At 47.3% G+C, this 21,311-nt stretch overlaps 1 protein-coding gene across 1 annotated transcript in view; it reads left to right on the forward strand.

Annotated features, from left to right (window-relative positions):
* The window catches only part of LOC311100229 (A disintegrin and metalloproteinase with thrombospondin motifs 2-like), a gene marked incomplete at its 5' end in the record, with an annotated part of 70,117 nt that overhangs the window by 37,218 nt on the left and 11,588 nt on the right, over positions 1 to 21,311 (forward strand). Inside the window, 6 exons of the mRNA XM_084141049.1 lie at positions 1,730 to 1,956; positions 11,468 to 11,551; positions 13,076 to 13,232; positions 14,015 to 14,120; positions 14,309 to 14,455; positions 15,020 to 15,152. Coding sequence (XP_083997175.1) covers positions 1,730 to 1,956; positions 11,468 to 11,551; positions 13,076 to 13,232; positions 14,015 to 14,120; positions 14,309 to 14,455; positions 15,020 to 15,152 — 854 coding nt within the window. The remainder of the gene's footprint in view (positions 1 to 1,729; positions 1,957 to 11,467; positions 11,552 to 13,075; positions 13,233 to 14,014; positions 14,121 to 14,308; positions 14,456 to 15,019; positions 15,153 to 21,311) is intronic.

Genomic DNA, 21,311 nt, shown 5'->3' on the forward strand with positions numbered 1-21,311 from the left:
CTTAAGTATCAAAAGTAAAAGTAAAAGTATCAATAATTTCAAATTGCTTGTATTAAGCAAACCAGACCATTTTTTTTTACGGATAGCGAGGGGCGCACTCCAACACAATTTATAAACGAAGCATGTGTGTTTAGTGAGTCCGCCAGATCAGAGGCAGTAGGGATGACCAGGGATGTTCTCTTGATAAGTGCGTGAATCGGACCATTTACCTGTCCTGCTAAGCATTCAAAATGTTACTAGTACTTTTGGGTGTCAGGGAAAATGTATGGAGTAAAAAGTACATTATTTTCTTTAGGAATGTAGTGAAGTAAAAGTTGTCAAACATATAAATAGTAAAGTAAAGTACAGATGCCCCAAAGAACGACGTAAGTAGTACTTTAAATAATTTTTACTTAAGTACTTTACACCGCTGGTGATATGGTGTGTGGTCCTCCCACTACGACTCTGGAAACCATGCAGTTTATTAGGCTACAGATGAAATAAGTTATGATGAACTTCACAGGGTGGTGAAAGTGCACGGTGATGAGCTTGATGCACCTCTCCAATTAATATTGAGGGTCTTATTCTGGTGACATGATGATCGATGCTTAACTTATCCATAATAATCTCATCATGTAGACTAACCTACCCACAACCTACCCGCACAACCTACCCGCACAACCTACCCGCACAACCTACCCGCACAACCTACCCACAACCTACCCGCACAACCTACCCGCACTGTAACTGTGAGCTGAGTGCCCGGACCAGAGTAGGCACATTTGCTATTTAACACAACAGTTTTCGGTAGAGTTGAAAATGCGATCAATCAATCAATCAATTTTATTTTATATAGCCCTTCGTACATCAGCTAATATCTCGAAGTGCTGTACAGAAACCCAGCCTAAAACCCCAAACAGCTAGTAATGCAGGTGTAGAAGCACGATGGAAACACAATTTGTATTCAGTATATGAAAACCTAAGGGAACATTTTGTGTGCACTAGGTCATTACACACTGATTCTTATCCCCAACAAGTCAGTTTAGTGAAAACACAATACTGGTGGGAAAATGTGGATATTTTATTTATGCATATTGTAGAATATTCGCATGAAAATCTGTCGCCAATCGGATAAAAACCTAGCTAGTAAGGTACGTCATTGTTACCCAGAAATGATTTGGTATTGAGATCAAAACGGCTGCATTGGGCCTTTAACGAATCTCTCTCTTTCAAACCCGGCTGGAGAAAAGCTATTCTCAGCCAAGGTTCATACAGTGCTTGAATAATGTACTCTGACAGGAGGTGTGTGTGTGTGTGTCCGTGTGTGTGTGTAAAATTTTTTGGGGGGGAGGATTGTACTTTTTAACAAGCTGTCAGATCAACCTGTTTTACCACAAGACTTCCAAATGGCATAGAAAAGGTTATGCACCGTGAATTAGACACATTCATTTGTCTGTATGCTCCCAGAATGGCTATTGACTAATATAGAAAATTAAATGGACAACCCTCCAAATTATACATAAAAACAAAATAGATTTTCTACCATGCACATGCTGGATTACTTACAAGGATACAGCAAACCATTTTTGGAAAATAATCCTATTTGAATCAGCACTTCATTTATTTTAATTTTACTAGCTAATATCATCCAGCTTAAATAACATTCCTGTACAGTGCCATTAGATACAGTGACTCCTCTCTAATACCTTCTTCCCCATACATATATATGTCTGTCTGTTATGTTGTTCAGGGTCAGTTCTGGGTGGTCTGATGGACCTGCAGGCACTGTCCAGAGGAGTGCAGCAGCAGCATCACAACTTGAACCGGACCAGGACCAGGAGGGCCCGGGCCCGACGCCAGGCCCACGAGGAACATGAGCTGTTCAACATGGAGGTTCTACTGGGGGTGGACTCCTCCGTGGTCCACTTCCATGGCAGAGAGAACATCCAGAAGTACCTCCTCACCCTCATGAACATAGTAAGTACCATATACTGCATTACACTACACTACACTACATAACACTACACTACATAACACTACACTACGCTACACTACATAACACTACACTGCATAACACTACACTACACTACACTACATAACACTACACTACATAACACTACACTACGCTACACTACATAACACTACACTGCATAACACTACACTACACTACACTACATAACACTACACTACATAACACTACACTACGCTACACTACATAACACTACACTGCATAACACTACACTACGCTACACTACATAACACTACACTACATAACACTACACTACATAACACTACACTACATAACACTACACTACGCTACACTACATAACACTACACTGCATAACACTACACTACGCTACACTACATAACACTACACTACGCTACACTACATAACACTACACTGCATAACACTACACTACGCTACACTACATAACACTACACTGCATAACACTACACTACACTATGCTACACTACACTACATAAGACTACACTACATAACACTACACTACATAACACTACACTACGATACACTACGCTACACTACACTACATAAGACTACACTACATAACACTACACTACACTTAACAACACTACGCTACACTACACTACACAACATTACACTACACTACACTACATAACACTATACTATACTATAGTATACTACACTACACTACACAACATTACAATACACAACACTACACTACGTAACACTATACTATACTACACTACACTACATAACACTATACTACATAACACTAAACTACACTACATAACACAACACTACATTACACTACATAACACTACACTACATAACACAACACAACACAACACTACACTACACTACACTACACTACACAACACTACACTACACTACATAACACTACACTACACTACATAACATTGTACTCCTGAGTGGCGCAGTGGTCTAAGGCACTGCATCGCAGTGCTAACTGTGCCACTAGAGATCCTGGTTCGAATCCAGGCTCTGTCGCAGCCGGCCGCGACCGGGAGACTCATGGGCGGCGCACAATCGGCCCAGGGTAGGGGAGGGAATGGCCGGCAGGGATGTAGCTCAGTTGATAGAGCATGGCGTTTGCAACGCCAGGGTTGTGGGTTCGATTCCCACGGGGGGCCAGTATAAAAAAAAAGATGTATTCACTAACTGTAAGTCGCTCTGGATAAGAGCGTCTGCTAAATGACTAAAATGTAAATGTAATAACACAACACTACATTACACTACACTACATTACACTCCATTTCCACCTCTGAGGTGATTTTTTTCTGCCACAAAATCGTTCTCCAACCTGTGCTTCACGTTTCCATGTGTTTCATGTGTTTTCCCCTTTTTAATATTAGCCTTTTCCACCACCCATTTCTCCTCAGATGAATGTACAGTAGATCCTGTGTGAGACCTTGTAGCATTATTAATTTTATTATAATGATTTTCTAGCACTCTGGCCTCTCCGGCTTCAATCAGCCAGCTACCTAGCTAGTGAATACGAGCTAACAGAATCAGCCAGCTACCTGGCCAGTGAATACAAGCTAACAGAATCAGCCAGCTACCTGGCCAGTGAATACGAGCTAATAGAATCAGCCAGCTACCTAGCCAGTAAATACGAGCTAACAGAATCAGCCAGCTACCTGGCCAGTGAATACGAGCTAACAGAATCAGCCAGCTACCTGGCCAGTGAATACGGGCTAACAGAATCAGCCAGCTACCTAGCTCGTGAATACGAGCTAACAGAATAAGCTAGCTACCTGGCCAGTGAATACGAGCTAACATAATCAGCCAGCTACTTAGCCAGTGAATATGAGCTAACAGAATCAGCCAGCTACCTAGTTAGTGATTACGAGCTAGCAGAATCAGCCAGCTACCTAGTTAGTGAATACGAGCTAACAGAATCAGCCAGCTACCTAGCTAGTGAATACGAGCTAACAGAATCCAGCCCAAGCCCTCCGGTGGGTCAGGACAGGGGCCGGTGCTAATGAGGGCCCTGCTGCAAGGGTTATTAACACAGGATTGGTGATGGGGTGGGGGGCATGGGCAGGGGGCAGATCCAGGAAGAGATATGGAGAGAGGAGGGGAGGAATGAAACGGGGGACGGGAGATTCGTGTGAGAGGAACATAGAGAGACGGGTGTGATGGGAGTCTTGTAAATACTGATCATATGATTATTTTATTTTGCCAAGGGAGGAAATGGCTTCACAGCTGTATCTGTAACAGCAGGCCTTTACTATTTCTCTTGATTCAGTAGAGTACTATTCACTCTGCATGAATTGGAAAGCTTCATGACAGCTCATTTTCTAGAAATATCAGCGGTGAAATCTTATATGAAAAACAAGATCAAATGCACGGCCCAGAAACACACTGTAGGACAGTTTTGTTATTCCTCATTGAGAGGAGTCATTTAGCCGTAACATGTTATCCACTGAAGCAGAGGAAGAGGTTGAATCCAACAAAATCAATTCTCACTTAAAACGGTGCACCCAGAAATCATGTTGCTCTGCCTGACAGTGGTGACCGTTCAGTGACCCCCACTCAGGTCAACAGAAATATTATGAGACAGACAGACAGACAGACAGACAGACAGACAGACAGACAGACAGACAGACAGACAGACAGGCAGGCAGGCAGGCAGGCAGACAGACAGACAGACAGACAAACAGAGTTATTATAGATGCCTATAGTCAGTGTTATAGATCATTATAAAGGGTGTTATAAAGCATGTACTTCATAGAAAGTGTTATTAAAAACATTAGCCAACTCCAGTTCATTCTGAATGCTGCAGCACTTGTGCTAGCTAAGACCAGAAAGAGAGTACCCATACCACCCGTTTTAAAGTCCCTGTATTGGTTGCCTGTTAGTTTTATAGTTGATTTTAAAATTGCTTTAATTATTTTTTAAAGCATTACATGGCCTTGAACCGGAATACATGTCTGATATATTTTTAACATACGTGCTTGGTCGGTCCCTCTGATCTTCTGGCACTGGTCTTTTAGTCGTTCCGAAGGTCCGAACCAAAACTTTTGGTGAGGCTGCTTTCAGTCACTATGGTCCTGGTCTTTGGTGAGGCTGCTTTCAGTCACTATGGTCCTGGTTTTTTAGGCTGCTTTCAGTCACTATGGTCCTGGACTTTGAGGCTGCTTTCAGTCACTATGGTCCTGGACTTTGAGGCTGCTTTCAGTCACTATGGTCCTGTTTTTTTTGGCTGCTTTCAGTCACTATGGTCCTGGACTTTGAGGCTGCTTTCAGTCACTATGGTCCTGGTTTTTGAGGCTGCTTTCAGTCACTATGGTCCTGGACTTTGAGGCTGCTTTCAGTCACTATGGTCCTGGTTTTTGAGGCTGCTTTCAGTCACTATGGTCCTGGACTTTGAGGCTGCTTTCAGTCACTATGGTCCTGGTTTTTGAGGCTGCTTTCAGTCACTATGGTCCTGGTTTTTTAGGCTGCTTTCAGTCACTATGGTCCTGGACTTTGAGGCTGCTTTCAGTCACTATGGTCCTGGTTTTTGAGGCTGCTTTCAGTCACTATGGTCCTGGACTTTGAGGCTGCTTTCAGTCACTATGGTCCTGGTCTTTGGAACAGCCTGCCAGATGATCTTAGGGCCCTCATTAAAATGCAAATCAATTTATAACATTTTTGACATGCGTTTTATTTAATTTTTTTGTTGTTATTCTGTCTCTCACTGTTCAAATAAACCTACCATTAAAATTATAGATTGGTCATTTCTTTGTCAGTGGGCAAACGTACAAAATCAGCAGGGGATCAAATACTTTTTTCCCTCACTGTATTGTGTTTTTATCTTTCTCAACTTGTATTATTTTATTTGTTAAGCACTTTGAAATGCATCCTCTGTTAGGAATTTGCTGTATAAATAAAGTTTGATTTGCAGACATTCAGACAGACAGACAGGCTCAGGTGCAGCTGGCCCCGCCCATCAGGAGTGAGTTGCCCAGCCCCGGGCCCCAGGAGGTTTCTACCAAGGACATATTCTGAAGGTTGCTTAGCAACTTATGTAGAAGAAGAGGAGAGAGAGCTAGAGAGCATGAGGGAGACAGGCAGTGTTCTCCTGACTGGTGACTGGTGACTGGTCCTTAACGGCTCTGATAGACTCCCTTTGGAGTCTTGTGCATTGGTGCCAATTCAACTGCATTCAATTGCATAATACATAGAGGATTCAGTGTATCAGGTATCTGAACTCCAACGCAAATTCTATAATATTGTCATTTTAGTCTTTGTCAAGAAACCCTGTAAGGCTCATTGTAAAATCGTAAGATGGCTGCCACATGTGTAATAGATTCAATCTGATATGATAATACAGCTAAAGATTTTCCTTCAGAGTTGGTTTTTTGCATTATCCCATTTTTTCTCTCCTCCCTCCCTCGAGTCTCTCTCTCTTCTTCTCTCTCTCTCTTCTCTCTCTCGCTCTCTCGCTCTCTCTCTCTCTCCTCTCTCTCGCTCTCGCTCTCTCTCTCTCTCTCTCTCTCTCTCTCTCTCTCTCTCTCTCTCGCTCTCTCTCTCTCTCTCTCTCTCTCTCTCTCTCTCTCTCTCTCTCCTCTCTCTCTCTCTCTCTCTCTCTCTCTCTCTCTCTCTCTCTCTCTCTCTCTCTCTCTCTCTCTCTCTCTTCTCTCTCTCTCTCTCTCTCTCTCTCTCTCTCTCACGCTTTCTCTATCTCTCTGTCTCCATCCACCTCTGTCTCCCACTGTCAAACTCCCAAGCTGTTTCATGGAACTCAAATTTTCAACAAAAATAATCCCTTTTTGTCAGTCAGTCTGTCAGTGTGTCAATCTGTCAGTCAGTTAGTCTGTCTGTTTGTCTGTCTGTCTGTCAGTTAGTCAGTCTGTTGGTGTGTCAGTCTGTCAGTCTGTCAGTCAGTCAATGTGTCAGTCAGTCTGTCAGTCAGTCAGTCAGTCAGTGTGTGTCTGTCAGTCTGTCAGTCAGTCAGTGTGTCAGTCAGTCAGTGTGTCAGTCAGTTTGTCAGTCAGTCTGTCAGTCTGTCTGTCAGTCAGTCAGTCAGTCAGTGTGTCAGTCAGTCAGTCAGTGTGTCAGTCAGTCAGTCAGTGTGTCAGTCAGTCAGTGTGTCAGTCAGTCAGTCAGTGTGTCCGTCAGTCTGTCAGTCAGTCAGTCTGTCTGTCAGTCAGTCAGTCAGTCAGTGTGTCAGTCTGTCAGTCAGTCAGTGTGTCAGTCAGTCAGTGTGTCAGTCTGTCAGTCAGTGTGTCAGTCAGTGTGTCAGTCAGTCAGTCAGTCTGTCTGTCTGTCAGTCAGTGTGTCAGTCTGTGTGTCAGTCAGTCAGTCAGTCTGTCAGTCAGTCAGTCGGTGTGTCAGTCAGTCAGTCAGTCAGTCAGTGTGTCAGTCTGTGTGTCAGTCAGTCAGTCAGTCAGTGTGTCAGTCAGTCAGTCAGTCAGTCAGTCAGTCAGTGTGTCAGTCTGTGTGTCAGTCAGTCAGTCAGTCAGTGTGTCAGTCAGTCAGTGTGTCAGTCAGTCAGTCAGTCTCTATCTGCTCCCTGTTGTCCTCTCCTGGCCTCATTAGAGCAGGCTATCTATCTGACAGGGGACTGCCCTCCCTCTATACCTCTACATCTCTCTCTCACACACAGATAACTCCTCGCTCTCCCTGCACTGTGTTGTGGGCCTCCTCCCCAGGGGCCCTGGCCTGGACAGGAAGATGAGTAAGTGAATAATGAGACAGAGACTTAGGTGTGACAGACAGACAGAGAGACAGACAGACAGAGAGACAGGCAGGCAGGGAGACAGACAGACAGACAGAGACAGACAGACAGACAGAGAGACAGGCAGGCAGGGAGACAGACAGACAGACAGAGAGACAGGCAGGCAGAGAGACAGGCAGGCAGATATTGATATCACTTGTTAAATCCACTTCAATCAGTGTAGATGAAGGGGAGGAGACAGGTTAAAGAAGGATTTTTAAGCCTTGAGACAATTGAGACATGGATTGTTTATGTGTGCCATTTAGAGGGGGAATGGGCAAGACAAAATATTTGAACGGGGTATGGTAGAAGGTGCCAGGCCAGGCGCACCGGTTTGTGTCAAGAACTGCAACGCCGCTGGGTTTTTCACGCTCAACAGTTTCCTGTGTGTATCAAGAATGGGCCACCACCCAAAGGACATCCAGCCAACTTGACACAACTGTGGGAAGCATTGGAATCAACATGGGCCAGCATCCCTGTGGAACGCTTTCGACACCTTGTAGAGTCCATGCCTCGATGATTTGAGGCTGTTCTGAGGGCAAAAGTGGGTGCAACTAGGGCTGTTGCGGTAACCGTAGTACCGCCACACCGGCGGTCACGAGTCATGAAGGCAGTCAAATTCCACATGACCGTTTAGTCACGGTAATTAGGCTTCTCCAAGCTCTGATGCTGCTGCTGGTCATTAGTAGCCTACCAAACTTGCTAACTGCCTGGTAGTCAGCACTCTATTGTCCCTCTAATCACTCTGACATCAATGCAAATGTAATCGAAAATCTAATCGAACATTTCATGAGAGCCCATGAGCTCATGTTGTGCAACATTTCTATAGGCTATGCAACTGCAGGAGAAAACAGAGTGATGGCCTCTAGCTTTCTATAGGCTAGGTCTACTATATTTATTTCTCAACATTTCTAATATTAAGCACATTGCTTCTCTGGCTGGCATGAAAATGAACCACGGGAAAAGCATCCTTCATTTGCTTATTAAGTGCATAGATGACATTTTTTCCCGCTGCCCCTGTTTCGATACAGGTACATGATAATGGTCCATTCTAAATCAAAACAAATTTCACACATATATTATTTAGTATATGTAAAGGCAAGATTAAATCAAGAATAGTCTGATGGGTGACAATATTAGCCTATCACTTGTGAATTATATATTATCACTTGTGAATGATGCCCAACATAAAAAACAATGCCGTTTTTTTCCGACTTTTTGAATCAGGTTAAAGGTTAAAGAAGGACACCTCATGTAGCCTAGCCCATAGGCCTATATGTTTTGATAAATTGGCCAAATAACTTCTTAAAATTAAGCACATGAATCCACTTTACAAGGGGTGTAGAGCCTAACTTAAGCAGAGCGTGAGTTTCAAGTTTGGGGAAGATAATTTTCACCATAACAATGCACCTTTATAATAAAAGCATTACATGCATAATTGCGTTTGCGGTCACTTTTGATAATGGTGTTTTCCTGTTTATGGAACATTCCTGCTTATAGCCTACTGCCATGTGTGCATTGCTGTGCTTATAATGTGAAGAAATAGCCTAATAGTTTATTAACATTTTAAGCTAAACGTTCTGATCTGTTGCGTCAGCCACATTGCGTAAAAAAGTTTGATGCTAGTGGTTGTATTAATTTGGGATCTATCGCATCCCACAACTGTCCCAGACTATGTTTGGAATATTTATTTATTGCACAGAATAGAATAGGTTGACTTGTGTACTCCGGGGGATAGTTAATTGACGTAGGCTAGTGCTTTTACTGTTCGTTAGGCCTACTCATCTTGTTGGCTGACGAAAAGTGAATGTGGACAGTTCTTCCAATATCTTCAATATGCACCTCGGAATTGGATAAGGACACGCGCAGTTGCGTCCCCGATGTGTCTGTCTTCACTTGTAGCCTGTATGAAAGATCCGATCAGGTGATGGAGAGCCATGTGAGTGAGAGATGCTTCAGTGTGCGCAGCATTCAGAGAGAAGGTCACAACGCAGCACTCCGGGCCAAGGGCACAATGGCCACTGGCCGCAAAAGGCATGGATCTATTTAGGGTGCTTTACGGACACAAAGAGGGGATGCCGCCGTGAAATTCGAGGCATTATCAAGTGCTTGTCAAATTGTAAATGAGAGACTGATGAAGTGTGTACAGCCTGCGCAAAAAACACCAAAGCAGAGCTCATGCCTTTCAAGTGACTTTTTTCAAATCATCATTAGAGTCGCATCATGCAGCCTTACAATGTATTAAAAATCAAAACATATTGCCCAATGTTTGTAGAACAACTAAAGTTACATTAATAACTTTAAATTAAGCATATAGGAGGACCTATTTCTTTGTTAACCGCTCAACACAGAATAGCCGCATGTGCGCACTCCCTCAAATTGTTTGGAGAAAATATCCTTTACGTTTTATTCAGCTTTGTTCAATTGCTTTGTTCAATTCCGTGGCATTATTTTTTATTCTAAGCAAATCTTGTCTGCTAAATGAACTAGTGTAGCCCACAGCCATTTGGCATAGCCAGATCAGGACCTAACATCCAATCAAATCAAATCACATACACATATTTAGCAGATGTTATTGCGTGTGTAGTGAAATTCTACACCCGCAACAAAAGGACAACTCAGAGTATCTATTATGTTCTTCTGAAATAGACTACATTTTCTTCATATCATGCTTCTTTAGACCTGTCTAAAATACATAATGGATTTATTGTGAAGGTGTAGGCTATATTACATGGATTTATTAAACTTTTTTAAATGTGGATGTTCCAAAAGTCTGCATCAGTGGCTTGTAGGCTATGTGTGGAAGCTAGGAGATTCCCAATGTGTTTGTTAATTAACGGTAAATTACTGTGAGACCGACAGTTATTTGCTTGAAATCACCGGCTGACGAAATTTCGTGACCGCCACAGCCCTAGGTGCAACTCAATATTAGTGTTCCCAATGTTTTGTACCCTAAGTGTATGTGTGGAGACGTTTTGAATAGGACCTCCTCTCAGAGAGAGAGACACATTTATATGACATTACAAGAAGAGCCTTTCTGGGGAAGAGGTGCATTTCTGGGGAAGAGGTGCATTTCTAGAAAGAGGAGCATTTCTGGGGAAGAGGTGTATTTCTAGAAAGAGGAGCGAGGTGCATTTCTAGAAAGAGGAGCATTTCTGGGGAAGAGGTGTATTTCTAGAAAGAGGAGCGAGGTGTATTTCTAGAAAGAGGAGCATTTCTGGGGAAGAGGTGCATTTCTAGAAAGAGGAGCATTTCTGGGGAAGAGGTGCTTTTCTAGAAAGAGGAGCATTTCTGGGGAAGAGGTGCATGGTGCCAATTAATGAGGCATTGATAAAATTCCAACATATCAATGTCAGATGGAGACGTACCAGGGTCCCGTTAACCGTCTTCTCCTGCACTATATATTTTACATTTACATTTTAGTCATTTAGCAGACGCTCTTATCCAGAGCGACTTACAGGAGCAATTAGGGTTAAGTGCCTTGCTTAAGGGCACATCGACAGATTTTTTCACCTAGTCGGCTCGGGGATTAGAACCAGCGACCTTTCGGTTACTGGTACAACGCTCTTACCCACTAAGCTACCTGCCGCCCCGGCCTCTCTCAAATACGTCAGGCAGGTGATATGCATTCCAAATGTCCATGTTTCTGGTATTAATGCCAACTCTAGAATGTATTTCTAGCCAATCAGAAACGAGTATTCAACAATTCTGTGGTATAAGATCATGTACTGTATAGTCAGGCCACATGTGTCTATTTGTCTGTCTGTCTGTCTCTGCAGGTGAATGAGATTTACCAAGATGGTACCCTGGGTGCCCACATCAATGTGGTTCTGGTCCGGATCATCATGTTGTGTCCTGCCAAGGTAAGCAGATGTAACCTGTAGGAGATAGACTGATCCCCATGTCAGAATCCTCCTGTACTCTGGGATTGGGGTGGGGCTCTGTTGGAGCATAGGGGTTTGGTGTGGGGGTTGATGTGGTAGGAGGTCAGTTTGTGTTGTTGTGTTGTGCCCTCTCCTTGTCTGTCTGTTAAACGTTTAAAATGGCAAATAATAAAAAAAAAAAATTATATATATAAAATAAAAATAAATCCACCTATACTATATCTACTTTTGGTAACAGTGCATTTAATTGTAAAACCCTGTTACTACAGTGAGGGAAAACAGTATTTGATCCCCTGCTGATTTTGTACGTTTGCCCACTGACAAAGACATGATCAGTCTATAATTTTAATGGTAGGTTTATTTGAACAGTGAAAGACAGAATAACAACAACAAAAATCCAGAAAAACACATGTCAAAAATGTTATAAATTGATTTGCATTTTAATGAGGGAATTTAAGAGTACCACCTACTTGCTAGCAGGATGTGCCAGGAATACTTTGGGGGAAAAGCCCTTTCAATGCACTGCAGACATACTGGGAAATATACAAATATGTTGTCAACATCCACTTATAGAGTTTGTAAGAAGGGACTGAGGTGATGTGGTGACAGTTAGTCCTTTCCTGAGGTGATGTGGTGACAGTTAGTCCTTTCCTGAAGTGATGTGTTGACAGTTAGTCCTTTCCTGAGGTGATGTGGTGACAGTTAGTCCTTTCCTGAGGTGATGTGGTGACAGTTAGTCCTTTCCTGAGGTGATGTGGGGATAGTTCGTCCTTTCCTGAGGTGATGTGGTGACAGTTAGTCCTTTCCTGAGGTGATGTGGTGACAGTTAGTCCTTTCCTGAGGTGAAGTGGTGACAGTTAGTCCTTTCCTGAGGTGATGTGGGGACAGTTCGTCCTTTCCTGAGGTGATGGGGTGACAGTTAGTCCTTTCCTGAGGTGATGTGGTGACAGTTAGTCCTTTCCTAAGGTGATGTGGTGACAGTTAGTCATTCCCTGAGGTGAGGTGGTGACAGTTAGTCCTTTCCTAAGGTGATGTGGTGACAGTTAGTCCTTTCCTGAGGTGATGTGGGGACAGTTCGTCCTTTCCTGAGGTGATGTGGTGACAGTTAGTCCTTTCCTGAGGTGATGTGGTGACAGTTGGTCCTTTCCTAAGGTGATGTGGTGACAGTTAGTCCTTTCCTAAGGTGATGTGGTGACAGTTAGTCCTTTCCTGAGGTGATGGGGGGACAGTTAGTCCTTTCCTGAGGTGATGGGGTGACAGTTGGTCCTTTCCTAAGGTGATGTGGTGACAGTTAGTCCTTTCCTGAGGTGATGTGGTGACAGTTAGTCCTTTCCTGAGGTGATGTGGTGACAGTTAGTCCTTTCCTGAGGTGATGGGGTGACAGTTGGTCCTTTCCTCAGGTGATGGGGTGACAGTTGGTCCTTTCCTAAGGTGATGTGGTGACAGTTAGTCGTTTCCTAAGGTGATGTGGTGACAGTTAGTCCTTTCCTGTATTGGCTCCAGTCTATGAGTCTGATAGAGCTGGGGAACCCGTCTCAGAGTCTGGAGAACGTATGTCGCTGGGCCTTCCTGCAGCAGAAGGAAGACAGGAATGATGCAGAGTACCATGACCACGCCATCTTCCTCACCAGACAGGAGTTTGGCCCCTCCGGCATGCAAGGTACTGGACATACTTATTAATGTGCTCTCATACAATATACACATCAGGTGTGTGGATACAGAATACACACTCCTTCCTCCTTTTCTCTCTCTCTCTCTCTCTCTCTCTCTCTCTCTCTCTCTCTCTCTCTCTCTCTCTCTCTCTCTCTCTCTCTCTCTCTCTCTCTCTCTCTCTCTCTCTCTCTCTCTCTCTCTCTTTCTCTCTCTCACTTTCTCTCTCTCTCTCTCTCTCTCTCACTTTTTCTCTCTCTTTCACTCTCTCGCGCTCTCTCTCACTTTCTCTCTCTCTCTCTCTCTCTCTCTCTCTCTCTCTCTCTCTCTCTCTCTCTCTCTCTCTCTCTCTCTATCTCTCTCTCTCACTCTCACTTTCTATCTCTCTCTTTCCCTCTCTCTCACTTTCTCTCTCTATCTCTCACTTTCTCTCTCTCTCTCTCTCTCTCTCTCTCTCTCTCTCTCTCTCTCTCTCTCTCTCTCTCTCTTTATTTATCTTCTCTCTCTCTCTCTTTCTCTCTCTCTTTCTCTCTCTCGCTCTCTCACTTTCTCTCTCACTTTCTCTCTCTCATTTTCTCTCTCTCTCTCTATTTCTTTCTCTCACTTTCTCTCTCTCTCTCAGTTCAATTCAAGGGCTAATTGGCATGGGAAACATGTTTACATTGCCAAAGCAAGTGAAAAAACTAAAACAAAACAACAACGACAAACAAAGCGAATTAAACAGAACAAAGACATTAAGAGTAAACATTATTCTTTCTCTTTCTCGTTCTCTTTCTCTCTCTCGTTGCATAGGTTACGCTCCCGTGACGGGTATGTGCCACCCAGTGCGGAGCTGCACTCTCAACCACGAGGACGGCTTCTCCTCTGCCTTTGTGGTGGCACACGAGACTGGACACGTGTGAGACACTTATACACACACCGTTCAACACACAGTATACCCAAACACATGTATTACTACAGTTAGATGCATTTACATTTTGTAGGTTAACAAGAAACTCTATTGAAAATGAATACAGCACACAGTACACATGCATGCATACTCCCAGACTACTGTTTATTTGACGCAATCCTGTCCTCCCCTGTCAGGCTGGGTATGGAGCATGATGGCCCCCCTGGTAATGAGTGTGGTGACGAGGTGCCCATGGGCAGCATCATGGCCCCTCTGGTGCAGGCTGCTTTCCATCGCTTCCACTGGTCCCGATGCAGTCAGGCGGAGCTCAACAAGTACCTGAAGTGAGTCCAGATCAATCCTGATCTCTCACCTCTCTCTGGTCCCACAGTCAGGACATACACATCTCTACCCCCAGATAACATGGCTTTATGTTGTCTAATGGTTTTCTACAGATTAGAGAGGTTAATTAGGGAGGGAGGGAGGTTTCTGTGTGTGTATTGCAGCCGTGTGGCTCATCCCTTATGGCAGGGGTTTCAAACATACGGCCTGTGGGTGGTTTGAGTAAATTGTAATTCATATACTTTAAAATGACTAAAACCCAATCGAAACTGTGTAGAAATGATAATGGACCTATGTTCATACAGATCTTGACTGTTCAGCTCGCTAGTAATCACTGTGCACAGTCAATGGACCTACATTCATAGAGTTTCTTGATTGTCCAGCTCGCCAATAATCACTAGACAGTCAAAGAGCATCGAAAATTAAAAAACAAAAAAAGATGGATAGAGAACAGTTTTTTGCAAATTTGACAATTTCTGACACCCCTGCCTTATGGGATTACAGTGTGAAACACTGAAATCTAAACCAAACCCTTCAACTCCAATTAATATGTTTTCCTCCCACAGCTCGTATGACTGTCTCCGTGACGACCCCTTCGACCATGACTGGCCGGCGTTGCCACAGTTACCAGGGATCCACTACTCCATGGACGAGCAGTGTCGCTTTGACTTTGGCGCCGGCTACACCATGTGCAAGGCGGTGAGTCCTTCCTCAACCTCACAGCCATATGTACCCGTATGCCCAACAAGCTGACCAGTCGCCACACCAGCAGTGTCTAGTGCTGCTACCAATTGAATTGAATATCCATCCCTTAGAAAGGCCACCATCTGGGCCCAATCCAACAGAGCCTGAGCGTCACCCAAGCGTCTCTCTAATGACCATCCTCCTTGACGACTTCCTCCTTCACCACTTTGACTAGGTCAGAGTCTGACCATCTTAGCTTTTAAGGCATCCAGGGGAACAAATATGATTTTTATGAACTCATGAGTTAAAGGCAGGCTGTCTTGATCTGTTGGTGCAGTATGACCTGAGTTCAAAGCAGGCTGACTTGATCTGTTGGTGCAGTATGACCTGAGTTCAAAGCAGGCTGACTCGATCTGTTGGTGCAGTATGACCTGAGTTAAAAGCAGATATGTTGGTGCAGTATGACCTCTTTAGATGAAAAATAAGAAATACAAAACAATGCTGAAGTTTAATTGTCCCTCTCTGAAGAGGAAAACCACATTTCAGAGTCAGTTATATTGAAATGTTTTTCATTGTTTAGTTTCAAGAAGGCTGAACTATTTGGAGAGATGGTTTTTGTTTGATGTGGAAAGAAGAAAATGAAAACAGCTGTAACAGCGGGTTTCTGGATCACATTCTGGAGTAAATTGGAGGGAGTGCCTATTGGACACTTTGCTTCACTTTCTTGTCAAACTATTTCCTTAGCTGCGAAGGGCGGCCCGTTCAGCAAAGCAGGTAAGGGATCAACCTAGGTCAGACAAGACTGTGTCCATAACTTCTTTGTTGAATGTTGTCCACAAACCATGTAGCTGTTAAGGTGTCTGCCAGGGTGTTTAACCATGTCACTGTCTAGTCTTTGTGACATTAATGTATTTTGTGTCGATCAGGGCTAATATATTATGCATCTGGTGGACTGTAAGGTGACGTATTTTACAGATCTGTCTTCATGTGTATACACACACACACACACACACACACACGTCACACACACACACACACACACACACACACGTAAACATGCCTCCATGATGTTTTCCATGTCCTTAGGGTCAGGTAACATGTATGTTCTCACACAGGTTGTTATTTTGATTGATGGTATTGGAGTTAGCAAAGATGGGGTGATTTTAACATAGTCTAAATCACTGTAGTTAAGACGTGACTCGTGAAACATACTCCTGCGAATGTATCTGACTGTACTGTGCTGTGAGTAATCTCTCGTGGACAGACTATGTGTCACGCCCTGGCTCTGGGGACTCTTATATGTTGAGCCAGGGTGTGTAGGGTCTATGTTTTGTGTTCTATGTTCAGTTTCTAGTTCATGTGTTTTCTATGTTGGCCGGGGTGGTTCTCAATCAGAGGCAACGAGAATCAGCTGTTGCTTGTTGTCTCTGATTGGGAACCATACTTAGGCAGCCTGTTGTGCACTTGTGTTTTGTGGGATCTTGTTCCGTGTTGGTTTGTGTTGTTAACCGAGGACTTCACGTTTCGTTTGGTTGTTTTGTATTTTGTATCGTGTTGCCAGTACACTATTAAAAAGATGTACGCATATCACGCTGCGCCTTGGTCCAATCATTATGACGATCGTGACAGAAGATCCCACCAAAACAGGACCAAGCAGCGTTTCCAGGAGCAAATGCCGGGTAAGGAGCTGGAGAGGTTGGCGATGGCCCAGGTGGGCCAATGGTGGTCCTTGGAGGATATGTTCGCGGGCAAAGGGCCATGGGCTAAAGTTAAAGCCCTGGCGATAGAGGAGGTACGTCGCCAACAGTGTCGTCGTCGGACAGGCGAGAGGCAACCCCAATAAAAAATTTGGGGGGGGCACACGGCATGGACGACGGGGCTGCTGGAGGCAGCTACAGGGCGAGATTGTGGACTAGGAGAGAAGGCCACCAGGTTACGGGGGCCATTGGTCATTGGAGGGAAGGAGAGTGTAGAGGCACGGCGAGAGGTACTGAGGTGTGTTACCAGTCCGGTCCGGCCCGTTCCTAATCCCTGCACAAGGCCAGTGGTGTGTGTTCCCAGTACGGTCCGGCCTGTTCCTGTCCCTCGCACCAAGCCTGTGATGCGCGTCGCCAGCCCGGCCCGGCCTGTTCCTTCCCCTCGCACCAAGCCAATGGTGCGCGTCGCCAGCCCTGCCCGGCCTGTTCCTGCCCCTCGCACCAAGCCTGTGATGCGCGTCGCCAGCCCGGCCCGGCCTGTTCCTTCCCCTCGCACCAAGCCAATGGTGCGCGTCGCCAGCCCTGCCCGGCCTGTTCCTGCCCCTCGCACCAAGCCAATGGTGCGCGTCGCCAGCCCGGCCCCGCCTGTTCCTGCCCCTCGCACCAAGCCAATGGTGCGTGTCGCCAGCCCGGTCCGGCCTGTTCCTGCCCCTCGCACCAAGCCAATGGTGCGCGTCGCCAGCCCGACCCGGCCTGTTCCTGCCCCTCGCACCAAGCCAATGGTGCGCGTCGCCAGCCCGGCCTGTTCCTGCCCCTCGCACCAAGCCAATGGTGCGCGTCGCCAGCCCGGCCCCGCCTGTTCCTTCCCCTCGCACCAAGCCAATGGTGCGCGTCGTCAGCCCGGCCCGGCCTGTTCCTGCTCCCCGCACCAAGCCAGTGGTGCGCTTCGTCAGCCCGGTCCGGCCTGTTCCTGCTCCCCGCACCAAGCCTGTGGTGCGCGTCGGCAGCCCGGTCCGGCCCGTTCCTGCTCCCCGCACCAAGCCAGTGGTGCGCGACGTCAGCCCGGTCCGGCCCGTTCCTGCTCCCCGCACCAAGCCAGTGGTGCGCGACGTCAGCCCGGTCCGGCCCGTTCCTGCTCCCCGCACCAAGCCAGTGGTGCGCGACGTCAGCCCGGTCCGGCCCGTTCCTGCTCCCCGCACCAAGCCAGTGGTGCGCGTCGCCAGCCCGGTCCGGCCCGTTCCTGCTCTCCGCACCAAGCCTGTGGTGCGCGTCGTCAGTCCGGCACAGCCCGTGCCTGTTTCACCGGTGCCTGGTCAGGTACCGGTCAGCTGCTCCACACCGGAGCCTAAGCAATCCGCTCCACCGATGTCCAGTCCAGCTCCAGCCAGCGGGGCCAGACCAGACCAGGGGCGCTACGGGGGGGTTGTTAGAGGGTGGTGGTCACGCCCGGAGCTGGATCCGCCTCCGAGGCGGAATGCCCACCCGGCCCCTCCCCTGTTGGGTTTATGTTGGCGCGGTCGCAGTCCGCACCTTTGGGGGGGGGTACTGTCACGCCCTGGCTCTGGGGACTCTTATATGTTGAGCCAGGGTGTGTAGAGTCTATGTTTTGTGTTCTATGTTCAGTTTCTAGTTCATGTGTTTTCTATGTTGGCCGGGGTGGTTCTCAATCAGAGGCAACGAGAATCAGCTGTTGCTTGTTGTCTCTGATTGGGAACCATACTTAGGCAGCCTGTTGTGCACTTGTGTTTTGTGGGATCTTGTTCCGTGTTGGTTTGTGTTGTTAACCGAGGACTTCACGTTTCGTTTGGTTGTTTTGTATTTTGTATCGTGTTGCCAGTACACTATTAAAAAGATGTACGCATATCACGCTGCGCCTTGGTCCAATCATTATGACGATCGTGACAGAAGATCCCACCAAAACAGGACCAAGCAGCGTTTCCAGGAGCAAATGCCGGGTAAGGAGCTGGAGAGGTTGGCGATGGCCCAGGTGGGCCAATGGTGGTCCTTGGAGGATATGTTCGCGGGCAAAGGGCCATGGGCTAAAGTTAAAGCCCTGGCGATAGAGGAGGTACGTCGCCAACAGTGTCGTCGTCGGACAGGCGAGAGGCAACCCCAATAAAAAATTTGGGGGGGGCACACGGCATGGACGACGGGGCTGCTGGAGGCAGCTACAGGGCGAGATTGTGGACTAGGAGAGAAGGCCACCAGGTTACGGGGGCCATTGGTCATTGGAGGGAAGGAGAGTGTAGAGGCACGGCGAGAGGTACTGAGGTGTGTTACCAGTCCGGTCCGGCCCGTTCCTGATCCCTGCACAAGGCCAGTGGTGTGTGTTCCCAGTACGGTCCGGCCTGTTCCTGTCCCTCGCACCAAGCCTGTGATGCGCGTCGCCAGCCCGGCCCGGCCTGTTCCTTCCCCTCGCACCAAGCCAATGGTGCGCGTCGCCAGCCCTGCCCGGCCTGTTCCTGCCCCTCGCACCAAGCCTGTGATGCGCGTCGCCAGCCCGGCCCGGCCTGTTCCTTCCCCTCGCACCAAGCCAATGGTGCGCGTCGCCAGCCCTGCCCGGCCTGTTCCTGCCCCTCGCACCAAGCCAATGGTGCGCGTCGCCAGCCCGGCCCCGCCTGTTCCTGCCCCTCGCACCAAGCCAATGGTGCGTGTCGCCAGCCCGGTCCGGCCTGTTCCTGCCCCTCGCACCAAGCCAATGGTGCGCGTCGCCAGCCCGACCCGGCCTGTTCCTGCCCCTCGCACCAAGCCAATGGTGCGCGTCGCCAGCCCGGCCTGTTCCTGCCCCTCGCACCAAGCCAATGGTGCGCGTCGCCAGCCCGGCCCCGCCTGTTCCTTCCCCTCGCACCAAGCCAATGGTGCGCGTCGTCAGCCCGGCCCGGCCTGTTCCTGCTCCCCGCACCAAGCCAGTGGTGCGCTTCGTCAGCCCGGTCCGGCCTGTTCCTGCTCCCCGCACCAAGCCTGTGGTGCGCGTCGGCAGCCCGGTCCGGCCCGTTCCTGCTCCCCGCACCAAGCCAGTGGTGCGCGACGTCAGCCCGGTCCGGCCCGTTCCTGCTCCCCGCACCAAGCCAGTGGTGCGCGACGTCAGCCCGGTCCGGCCCGTTCCTGCTCCCCGCACCAAGCCAGTGGTGCGCGACGTCAGCCCGGTCCGGCCCGTTCCTGCTCCCCGCACCAAGCCAGTGGTGCGCGTCGCCAGCCCGGTCCGGCCCGTTCCTGCTCTCCGCACCAAGCCTGTGGTGCGCGTCGTCAGTCCGGCACAGCCCGTGCCTGTTTCACCGGTGCCTGGTCAGGTACCGGTCAGCTGCTCCACACCGGAGCCTAAGCAATCCGCTCCACCGATGTCCAGTCCAGCTCCAGCCAGCGGGGCCAGACCAGACCAGGGGCGCTACGGGGGGGTTGTTAGAGGGTGGTGGTCACGCCCGGAGCCGGATCCGCCTCCGAGGCGGAATGCCCACCCGGCCCCTCCCCTGTTGGGTTTATGTTGGCGCGGTCGCAGTCCGCACCTTTGGGGGGGGGTACTGTCACGCCCTGGCTCTGGGGACTCTTATATGTTGAGCCAGGGTGTGTAGAGTCTATGTTTTGTGTTCTATGTTCAGTTTCTAGTTCATGTGTTTTCTATGTTGGCCGGGGTGGTTCTCAATCAGAGGCAACGAGAATCAGCTGTTGCTTGTTGTCTCTGATTGGGAACCATACTTAGGCAGCCTGTTGTGCACTTGTGTTTTGTGGGATCTTGTTCCGTGTTGGTTTGTGTTGTTAACCGAGGACTTCACGTTTCGTTTGGTTGTTTTGTATCGTGTTGCCAGTACACTATTAAAAAGATGTACGCATATCACGCTGCGCCTTGGTCCAATCATTATGACGATCGTGACACTATGTAAAAAAAAAATGGTGGTTTTGGTGCATCAGATTTGACATGTTCAATGTCTTGGTGCATCAGATTTGACCACATGTTCAATGTCTTGGTGCATCAGATTTGACCACATGTTCAATGTATTGTTGCATCAGATTTGACCAGATGTTCAGTGTCTTGGTGCATCAGATTTGACCTCATGTTCAATGTCTTTGTGTATCAGATTTGACATGTTCAATGTCTTGGTGCATCAGATTTGACACGTTCAATGTCTTGGTGCATCAGATTTGACCACGTTCAATGTCTTGGTGCATCAGATTTGACCACGTTCAATGTCTTGGTGCATCAGATTTGACCACGTTCAATGTCTTGGTGCATCAGATTTGACCACATGTTTAATGTCTTGTTGAATGGCCTTGGTAATGTTTGTACTTCACAAAATGTAAATATTAACATAGACGTCCTTAATGACAGTATGAATTATTGTTCTGAGTAAACCATATCTTGTTTAAGCTTACAACTATTCACAATATTAGAGATACATTGGACAGGTATAGTATTCAGGGAATTCCACCAACGGCAATGTTGGACGGTTGTGTACATACACTATAGTTTATGTTTTCTTGG

Source organism: Coregonus lavaretus (genome assembly GCF_964263955.1).
Source record: "Coregonus lavaretus genome assembly, chromosome: 24".
Taxonomy (NCBI): domain Eukaryota; kingdom Metazoa; phylum Chordata; class Actinopteri; order Salmoniformes; family Salmonidae; genus Coregonus; species Coregonus lavaretus.